This window comes from Vollenhovia emeryi, unplaced genomic scaffold (assembly GCF_000949405.1).
Source record: "Vollenhovia emeryi isolate VEMERY1.0 unplaced genomic scaffold, V.emery_V1.0 DF939395.1, whole genome shotgun sequence".
Taxonomy (NCBI): Eukaryota; Metazoa; Arthropoda; class Insecta; order Hymenoptera; family Formicidae; genus Vollenhovia; species Vollenhovia emeryi.
Genome location: NW_011966971.1, coordinates 68,872 through 79,342, shown reverse-complemented (window position 1 = coordinate 79,342; position 10,471 = coordinate 68,872). Strand labels below are relative to the sequence as shown.

General features: G+C 36.4%; 3 protein-coding genes across 5 annotated transcripts in view; 2 read left to right on the top strand and 1 right to left on the bottom strand.

The window, feature by feature from the left end:
- Positions 1-560: 560 nt before the first annotated feature.
- Positions 561-4,911, bottom strand: LOC105557995 (glucose dehydrogenase [FAD, quinone]-like). Of its 3 annotated transcripts, none has more exons than XM_012005461.1 (5): positions 4,150-4,911; positions 2,796-3,026; positions 2,501-2,671; positions 1,762-2,417; positions 561-1,645 (listed from the first exon to the last, which is right to left on the bottom strand). In XM_012005461.1, exons 2-5 carry the CDS (start codon positions 2,992-2,994, stop codon positions 776-778), a joined length of 1,896 nt encoding a protein of 631 aa, XP_011860851.1. In that variant the 5' UTR covers positions 2,995-3,026; positions 4,150-4,911; the 3' UTR covers positions 561-775. The 3 variants fall into 3 exon arrangements, with proteins under 3 accessions (XP_011860851.1, XP_011860852.1, XP_011860850.1); XM_012005462.1 differs by having other exon boundaries at positions 4,668-4,681; XM_012005460.1 differs by lacking the exon at positions 4,150-4,911 and having other exon boundaries at positions 2,796-3,798.
- Positions 4,912-5,957: 1,046 nt separating this feature from the next.
- Positions 5,958-8,286, top strand: LOC105557996 (lipase 3-like). Its single transcript, XM_012005463.1, has 6 exons — positions 5,958-5,989; positions 6,427-6,670; positions 6,971-7,129; positions 7,335-7,419; positions 7,669-7,811; positions 8,075-8,286. The coding sequence occupies exons 1-6, from the start codon at positions 5,973-5,975 to the stop codon at positions 8,249-8,251; spliced, it is 825 nt and encodes a 274-aa protein (XP_011860853.1). The 5' UTR covers positions 5,958-5,972; the 3' UTR covers positions 8,252-8,286.
- Positions 8,287-9,750: 1,464 nt separating this feature from the next.
- Positions 9,751-10,471, top strand: part of LOC105557997 (lipase 3-like) — a 6,712-nt gene continuing 5,991 nt past the window's right edge. The window contains exon 1 of the mRNA XM_012005464.1: positions 9,751-10,076. The gene's annotated coding sequence lies outside the window, so the exon portion shown is untranslated. The remainder of the gene's footprint in view (positions 10,077-10,471) is intronic.

The following is a 10,471-nucleotide window of genomic DNA, read 5'->3' as shown; positions in this document are numbered from 1 at the left end:
GTGCGTTTTTGTAGTCATTCTTAAAGATGATTTATCGTCACATTACAAATTACCCTTAAATACGAGTATTATCACATTCTATGGATGCACGCGAAATATCATGTGCTGTTAAAAATTGGGGTTGTAACAAATATTATGAAATATTTACTACAAAATTGTGATATCACCTTAAAAAACAACCTTTTTGAAAAAAAGGTGAAAAAAAGACGCCAAGTATAAGCGCCATCCAATCAAGAATAATATAATTTAATTATTTGGATATATTTTGTTAGAAAAGAAATACATTTTTATTGTCTCTACAAAAGTAATGATACCATCAAATTGTGCCAACCAAAATGGATATTTATACAAACTAGATATTTATACAAACTAGATAGATACTTTATTATTTTTGATATTAAAATGTTATATCCAAACAATTGAGCATAAGATTTTAGCGAAAGAAAGAAAGAAAAAAAAATTAACAAAACAAACTTTTAATACTTATTAAAAAAATATATAATGCAAACAACTTTAATACAAATAAATATTTTGTACATGTGTAAACTCGATGACTGCATTTGCATGCAGATTCGAATTGTATATTTATATTCTTACACTAATATGGCTTGTACGTATAAAGAAATGTAGTAAAGTCCCAAAGTTTCTTCTCCAAAGTTTTCCACGCCTCTTATGCCAACGGCACTAGTGTACTCGGTGTATAATATTATATTATACATATGCATCGCGCACCCTGTCACCCTGTCGTCATCCGTAATCCGAAGACGTGCGCGTTTTATTGTTTGTACCTAGGCTGCTGCTCGGATCTACTCTTCTGCTTCAACCAATACTCTTTGATGAGATCAGACCCTTTCTCACCGATCATGATCGTAGGAGCATTGGTGTTTCCGCTCACCAGGTTAGGCATAATTGAGGCATCGATCACACGAAGCCCAGTCACACCGTAGACCCTGAGCTGCGGATCAACGACGGCCTCGGGGTCCCAGTAGGGGCCCATGCGACAAGTGCCCACAGGGTGATATATCGTGGCACTGTAGTGCCTAATCATGCATTCCCAGTGAGAATCGGTGTACAGCTGTGTGTGCTCGCATCCAGGAAACTGCTGCGAGTTGAGCTCGCTCCCGAATTGCTTGAAGGCTTCAGTTCTGCTCAGGGCCACGCTGATCTTGACACCCTCGACCAACGTGGCGATGTCCTCGGGTTCCTTGAAGTAATTTGGATAGATGAGAGGGTAATCGTACGGGTTTTTGCTGCGCAGCTTGATTACGCCGCGACTCTTTGGTCGCAGCAACATGGGGATCACGCTCCACGTGTCCTTGTTGTCGATCGGCTTAAAAACGGCGTCGTAGAACTGCTTCGTTAGTCCGTGCGCTTTTCTTATCTGCGTTCCTCCGTCTGAATTGGTCGAGCCGGAAACGAAGTGTAGCTCGATGTCGGGGAAGTCGAGCGAAGCGTTCGCGTATTTGGTGTTGACGAAGGCGATCCCCTCGACGCCTCCTAGCACCGTTAGCGGCCCGTCACCCAGCGCAGCGTACTGCATTATCGCCTGGACATTTTGCTGCCGCTTCTCCACCATCGAAATCTCTTTGTTAACCATGAACGTCAAACCCCCAAGCCCGACGTGGTCTTGCAAATTGTAACCCACCTGGAGACACAAGGTCGTATATTTCGTATAGTAAGGTGGAACGTATATTTTATTCTAATAAGATACAATGATAAAGGCGGGCGTAGGAGAGAGCCCTAAACCTAAAGTATACTAACCCTACTGTCTTGAATCGTGGGAATCCCGAGCTCTCGCAAATGTTCCTTCGGCCCGATCCCCGACAACATCAATAGCGCAGCGGAATTTATCGTGCCCCCGGACACAATTACTTCCCGCTTTGCACGTATATGAAAGACCTTGCCGTCTCTGACGAACTCCACCCCGTAGGTATGCTTGGTTTTGGGTTGTATCAGCACCTTGGTGGCGTGCGCGTGCATCGCCACGTGCAGATTCTTCCTGAGTCTGGCGGGTCTCAAAAAAGCCTTTGCACTTGAGCAACGACTGCCGCGCCTGATGGTGCCCTGGGCGATCATGAAGCCCGTTTGAAATTGGCCGTTGATGTCGCGAATCTGGTAGCCCATCTCGTGACCAGCCTGGACGAAGGCCGCCGCTAGCGGTGTATGCCACGGTGCCTCTTGCACCGTTAAATATCCACCGCTGGAATGATACGGCGTGCGAACCAAGTAAGGGTTCCGATTGTCCTCTGATTTTTTAAAGTAATGCAAGACGTCGCGCGAGCCCCAGCCAGGGTTCCCTTGCTGCTCCCAGATATCGTAATCGCGACTATTACCTCTTAGATACAGCATGTAGTTGAGCACGCTGCTGCCGCCCAGCACCTTGCCCCTCGGCCAATTGCAGCGGTTGTTCTCCATCGCTGTAAACGTTTAAAAAGAATGAACGGAGAGAAACGACGAGGGCAGAAGAGAGAACGGAAAAGTGATTTGATATAATATGTACCTAGGCAGGCATCACCCTGCGGCTCGGTCTTATATTGCCAATCGAGTTGGCTTAGTTGCAAATAACCAGCAAATAGAGGTACGTCCGACATCTCGGTTTCGCCACCGCCTGCTTCCAGCAATAATACGTTCCAGTCCTCGATCTCGGATAGACGACTGGCAACTACGGCTCCTAATAAGAAAAAGAAAAAGGAAGAAATGAGAAGAGATATTTGCGTTGGCATATTATCGTATTTGTTATTAAGTAATAACAAAATAACGAGAATTTTCTACGTTTCTACGCAACATTTACATACCGGCACTACCACTACCTATTATCACAAAATCATAGGAGGGTAATAGCATTTCTGATGGTACGTTGATCGGCGGCTCTTCATCATCCAGCGCTTCGTAATGAAGATAGGCAATCGTCGCAGCGAGAAACGGAAAGAATAACGAAAGTCCGCTCGCGGATGCTGAAGTCAAACCTTGTGCCAGAAAGTTTTCGATACTCATTTTTTAATATTTTCCCGCCTTGCAGTCAACAACTGGAATTTGTAATTTGTGAAACACATGTGTGAATTCAAATGCACTAATATATCACTATATGTATATTACATATTTATCTTATTATTGTACGACTGAACAGATGGATAATTCCCACACAGCACAAAGCTCCGATTAAGCTCCTACGGAATTCATTTCGCTGAGCTCCTGGGGAGCTTACAAAATTCGACAAAACAAGCTTCCAAGGAATTCGTTTCGCTGAGCTCCCGGGAAACTCACACAATTTGACAAAACAAGTAAGTAAATGAAATAAAGGGCTCAGAGCCAGAACAGGATAGTAGTGTTTTTAATAACATATATGTGCTTACCTATAGCCATGTTGGACTGTGTAGGTGAAGAGAAATAATGACGGGTAACGAACAATTAAATGTCGAGTATAAAAATAAGTCGGTAGAGGAAGGGGTAAACATAGGGAGAAAGAGGAGGGGGTGACAAGATTATTGTGAGGTAGAGAGAGAATTCAATATAGGAAATTATCGTCATTACTTCTCTTCACCTACACAGTCCAACATGGCTATAGGTAAGCACATACCTTTCTTTCTTCCTACTTCGAGGCACTAATTTATCAATTCACTAGGTTTTCTTTTGTTTGTTACAGTATTTTCTGTCAACTTAATGCGTTTAATTTATTTGCGTTTTTACTTTATACACCTGCGTTTTATTGTATATTACACTTTTAATTTGTTTGACTGCGCTATCTTTTAATTATGTTCTGTCTTTTTATTTATTAGAATCTTATCGGACCGACTGCGTATATGTTGTTTTACATTTTAATTTATATTCCTAACTTAATAATGTTTTAAATTGTGTTCTTTTTTATTATACTGAAGATGATGTACTGAAGATCCAATAAGGGCCGAAACGTCTATATCCATTTATAATTAAATGTTTTTTTAACACTACTATCCTGTTCTGGCTCTGAGCCCTTTATTTCATTTATTTGATTTCTCATAGCCATTGTTACTTGTTTCAAAAACAATTAAGCTTCTAGGAAGTTTATTTTGCTGAGCTCCTGGAAAGCTTATAAAATTTGACAAATAAGCTTTCAGGGAGTTCATTGCGCTGAGCTCTCGAGAAGCTTACTAACTTCCAGGGAGTTAGTACCAGTATCACTCACTGCCGCGACGTGGCGACCGCACATTAGTCCTTCTCCTAAGTAAAAATCATCTAGTATAAGAGGCTGGCCGATATAATATGATCCGACAGCGAGTTGTCTGGATCATGGTTAAACTTCAGTGACCTAAATATACTCTTGATGACTGTGACTCGATGACGACAAAAGAAGTCGTCCATACAACGATTTGCCTCAAACCTTTTTTCGAATCTTATTCAGATTCTATTCAAAGTCAATTTACTTTCGTGCGTTGTCAATGCGTTGCAGGTTCAATGACACCAAAGGAAATATTGCGCTTGTCGCACTCTAAACACATTCAGCAAAGAACTTGGACGAGTGAAAAACACGGAACTCTTCCGTTGCATATTATATTCCGTCGCGTATCTGGATATCCAATTGAAGTTTCTTGATCGAAAAGTACGAAATCTTGTAATCGATCGCGATAAAGGCGAAGCCAGAACGATGATCCAAACAATTGTTACTGGATAAAGAGTAGAGTGATACTGACCATGATCTTGCTACAGCTCGACTCTTCGACTCTCGATTACGTGCACGTAGTCAAGTGTGGATGTCTCATCAAGGCTAATGTATCATCGACTATGGTTTCCGGGCTCTTCAGTCCCGTAGATGTGGCGTATAACGGTCATCGATTTGCCTTCTCTCTTTCTCTTTCCATTTCCCTCCTCGTTCGTTTCATGCCAGTATGTCGGTCATCTCCCTTCTCGCGTTTCGCGATCCCGTTCTCCATTATTATCCCCTGCTCACTTTAAAAAACCGTAGCCTCCCAGAAAACATTTTGCGCGCAAACGTCTGGCATTATGACGACGCACTTGGATAGAATTTTGCTTGCGTTGTTGAGCCATTTTTGTATGTGAGTTGATAAGATATTTGTGCGCAAAATTATACGTTAATACATGAGCTAGCTACTTGCGTGCAAAAGCACAGACTAAACATATCTTACGGACAAAACTTAGGCAAATCTCATACAAATTTGCATGCATAAAACAAGCAAAATTTGCGCGCAAGAACTGTTATCTGGGCTCAGCTGAGACATTCATGTAAACGTAGTTGACATAAATTAAGTCAAAAGAACGATAATTCATTGTGGAAGTGAAAGAAACGCCAATAATCTGGCTTTTTTGGAAAAACTGATTGAAAGTTGCATTTTCTTAAAGATATATATCTAAAGAGTTTTTAGTTTCTTTCACTTTTGGACTGCAAATACCACATATTGTCCTGGTTATATTTCCAAGTTTTGAACAATAAAGATTTTTTAGGAATAAAACTTCTTGTTGATCTAACTGGCAATTGTATTAGTCAGGTGATTACATTTTACGACGTTTCGACCCAAGTATCAGGTCCTTGTCACGCAATCGCACTCGTGTATAAGCTTGTTCTTGGAGCATAAATTCTAGCAGACTCTCAGGTCGTTGTCGATGCAAGGAGTTGTCAGAAAAATTATTCATACTAAGCGAGCACATTCGCGTGTTATAACCTTCGGAGAGCTCCTTGCATCGACAACGACCTGAGAGTCTGCTAGAATTTATGCTCCAAGAACACTTATACACGAGTGCGATTGATAAGGACCCGATACTTGGGTCGAAACGTCGTAACTAATGTAATCACTTGACTAATATATTGCCAGTTAGATCAATAAGAAGTTTTATTCCTAATTTATTTATCACTGGTGACTTTAAGCATACTCTTCTACTACCTAAAGATTTTTTAATTAGTCGGGCCCTATTCTTACCACGGAAATATCAAAGCATCATCAAGATCTGTCTGCGGATCGAATTGAAATTAATTAATTTCAATGGAGTACAATGACATGTAAGAATAATCCCTATCGTCATCGTTCGCACGTTGATATTACATTAGTTGTAGAGAAGAATCGCGTATTTTAGATATTTCCAAATTATACAGGCGAGGACAGCAATATTATACAATGTTGCTTCTGCATCTAATTTTTTATTTTTCTCTGGTGTTTGAGTCCCAGAATACATAATTTTTCGTACATAGAATGTACCAAGAAGATTTTTAGAACTTCTCTTTACTTTTGCACTCATAGACAAGAATATTATTTTACACGTTTTTATAACAAATATTTTTTTAAATCATAAATAAACATTTATTAAGTACTAATAAACATGTTTTCAAACATTAAGTGTGGAAATAAATGTTTTTTAAATTAATAAACAGGGACTTTACAAATATTATTTTTCCTATTGGGGTAATAGACTTATAATAGGTGTGATCTTATTTTATAGCTTCCACGAGATTGGAACAAAAGATCTGCCGGCCATGTTTAATTACATACTAAATCATACAAAGCAAAAAGATTTATACTATATTGGTCATTCAATGGGAGGAACTCTTTTACACGTTCTCTTGTCATCAAAACCGGAGTACAATATGAAAATAAAAATGGCTATTTGTCTGGCTCCAGGCGTTTTGTGGACGAGAATATCACCTTTCGTTAACGAATTTATAAACATTTTTTCAACATTAAAGGTAACTGCCAAAATCTGTCACTTTTTATTGCAAGTGCTGGTGTTTAAAATACCAGATAATATTATGTCATTTTCTTTATTATTTAGGGCCAGTCATTCCAATCTCTTGGGAAATTAACTAATAGTTAAATCATATGTACCTACATCTTTGATTTTCCTTTAAATCAGACAAAGATAGACACATAGTTAACTTATTAAGAAGTTGGAGGAACCAGCACAGTGCTAAAAATATTGTCAGCTATTATTAAGTAATAATAGCTATTATTAAGTAATAATTGTATGTTTATTTTGCACTTTCCAGGAAGTTCTACAGAAACATGAAATATACGATATTTTACCCCAATCTCTAGCGACTGTTACGACAGCACGATTGTTATGTAATGACAATGCAATAACTCAAAGTATTTGTATCACTGCACTATTCTTAATTGGCGGTTCTGATCCAGTACAACTTAACACTGTAAGTCATATCATGACGCATAAGAGATAAAGATAACACAATGTTTATAATGCACGTGAACACTTTATTTTATATTGTATCATCTTTAAATTTTTAATTTTTTTAACAATTATATAAATTTATTGTTACTCTAACCACTCCTCATTCTGTTCTTCTAATTGGTCGTGCTATGACTTTTTATTTATATAGATTATTTTTGTTATAGACAACCTTGCCAGATATAATATCCTATTTAATATCCGGTGCCTCTGTACAAACAGTAGGGCATTTTTGTCAAAATATACGTATAAGTGAGTATTTTATTTCGTAAAACAGTATTGTTTCATAAAGCAATATTCTAGTTGATGTTATATTACAATGAAACATTTATTCATGTTGTTTAAAATATCTTTGAAAGATCAAAATTAATTTATAAGTTTCTACAGATGAATTTATAATTTTATGCATGTAATTATTTAATATCTTTTCAAATATTTTCAAACAACTTTTAAGTTTTGGACATGTACTTATAGATATACGATTTTTATTGATTGTTGCAGATGAATTTCGAATGTATGATTATGGCGTGGCTGAAAATTATAAGCGATACAAACAGAAAATACCCCCAAATTATGATCTCAACAACATTACTGCTCCAATAATATTATTTTACTCAGAAAATGATATGCTTGTTCCCAAAGAGGTAGGTAACACTTCTCCATGTAGCGGTCAAATTATTAATTCTTACTTAATTTTTACTCATAAATAAATGTAGAAGAAAAATTTTTGCACAAATCTGACAAAATAGTGATCATGTAAATATGAAAGAATCTAATTAAATTTCCATGCAAAATGTAAAAGAAAAAACGTCATTGATTGATATTAATTGAATGATATATTTTCTATTTTACATTTTTTAATCATCTCGTTACTAACTAATCTTCTTTTTATATTTCTGATTTTCAGAACTTGCTAGAACTTAGCAAACGCTTACCAAACGTTCTTCTAACTGAGAAAGTTCCATACGAACTCTTCAATCACTTCGATTATACGTTCGGAGTTGATGTAAAAACTCTTTTGTACTACCGTATGTTGGAACTAATACAAAACTATAATACTAATCAAAATAAATCTATGAAATAAATTTAATCGAGGAAATTAAATGTAAATTAAATAGAGAGAGACTCTAGTCTCTTTATAATTTAAAACGTTAATAAACATAGAATTGCTAAAAAGCTAGGAACATCAAATTTGCCAATATAAATGTTAAATTAGCTTATGTGTACAACCCCATGTACAATCTTATATAATAGTATATGTATATTTAAGCATGCTTACGCAGGAAAAATTTTTTACGGGATACTTGCATCACTATTGTTTGACTATTCTACTGCAGAGGTGTTATTTTATTTAGACGATAATGACTACAGTTGTAAAAAATAAGCAGTTATTAACAAGATTGATCTTGACAACCTTGGAAACTATAGTCATACTTTTATAAAGGTGAGCTCAGACAGTACCACATGGACCGACAGCGATCACAAGAAAGTATTAAAACTTGGGTGTTAAATGAGACTGTCTTATACAGTAACCGCACGTTCCGTCAATGAAACAGTGGTGTCGGTTAGTGTAGACAGTCTCATTTAAAACGCATGTTCAATATTTTTTGGTGCTAGTGTCGGTCTGTGTCGTGTAGTCTGAATTAGGGTTGTAACGAAAGTGGTTATAACGAAAGCGAATGCAAAAGCGAAAGAAAACATATCTTTTTACGAAAGCGAAAGCGAAAGCGAATGCGAATGCGAAAGATCTTGTTTCTTTCTACTGAATGATATAATTGACAGTTAGGAAAAATGTTATGTAATTAATAATCTAATAATAATTAAAAAATATTTCTAATTCAAATTATTGAATGAGAAATGCAAATTAGTAAATTAGTAACTTATTTATTTTATTTATAATCGTATAAAATACATTATTGCAATGTAACATAGAACAGGAACGGAGATATCACTTTCTAATAAAACAAAATAAACATTTTCTATCATTTCAGAATAAAATAAAGCTCTAAAATATTGTAGGTTAGGTTAGAGTTTTACGTGCGGGCCGGACAAAATCTTTCGCTAAAACTTTCGCATAATTAGTTGCGAAAGCGAAAGCGAAAGCAAGAGTCTAAAATGATGCGAAAGTCTCGCTTTCGTTGCAACCCTAGTCTGAATCAACTTTAATTCATACAGTAACGGAACTAGAAATTGCAGTACTCAACATTCAAAAAATAAATTTGTAAAAAAACAAGAAATCTGTATAGAGTTATTAACAAAAGAAAACCTAATTCTGCAATATGTAACACTTTTATCATTGTCTTTATTACTCCACTAAAAGTTTTTGGCAACCTTGAAAAATTTAACTCAAATACAACGAAAACGCTACTTACATGAGATTATACATCAAATATGTACATACATATATACTATATATTTTTTATTATATAATATTATACATATAATACTATATATTCATGTATACTTATGCACGAAAAATATTTTCCCGTGTATGTACTTACGTCACTGTTTGGTGACTATTCCAATGCAGAGATGTCAGTTTCTTTAAACTACAAAAATCAATGGTGAACGTTCTAAAATATCTACAAGGTTAACAACAAGGTTGATTCCGACTGTGCGATATATGGACCATCACATTCCAGTAACGTCACGGACCGGTACTGGCGCGACAAAATATTAAAACATGCTTTCCAAATGAGATTGTCGACAGTAAAAATGTTTAAAAACAAGAATCTGTATAGAGTTATATTGATCTTAAATGAAAACCTAATTTTGCAAAAACCAAAAACAAGTTGTATGGAAGGGCGAAAATCTCAAGTAACGTTGCAGAACTTACTGACAACGAGTGTATATAATTCGAGGAACGCAACTGATGATTCCAGATAGATTTGTATAGTCTCTTGTATTAGGTGTGTATACTCTTCGTGCTTAGTGGAATATAATGAGAATGTAAATCGCTTTTGTAACATCTAAGAATTTTTTGTCACACACAATTAAAGACGTTTCCTTCAAGTTTCTTGAATTTTCTTAACAAATATGCGTATATTTCGATAAGTATATCACACATAGAATGAGCACTTTAATATTAACTTTAAGTTTTTAAATAATAAACACATATATACAGGGTGCTACGCAAGACTTTGACGTCCGGTCATGGGAAGGTAGAGGGGACTAAGACAAACAGAAAAGTATTGTACTATTTTGCGCTTGGACGAATAGTTATCGAGATACGAAATTTTAAAAATCGCCGTATTAGCCCAACCTACTGGCGAATGTAAGCGCGCGGGGAGAAGTGTCGGCCTAG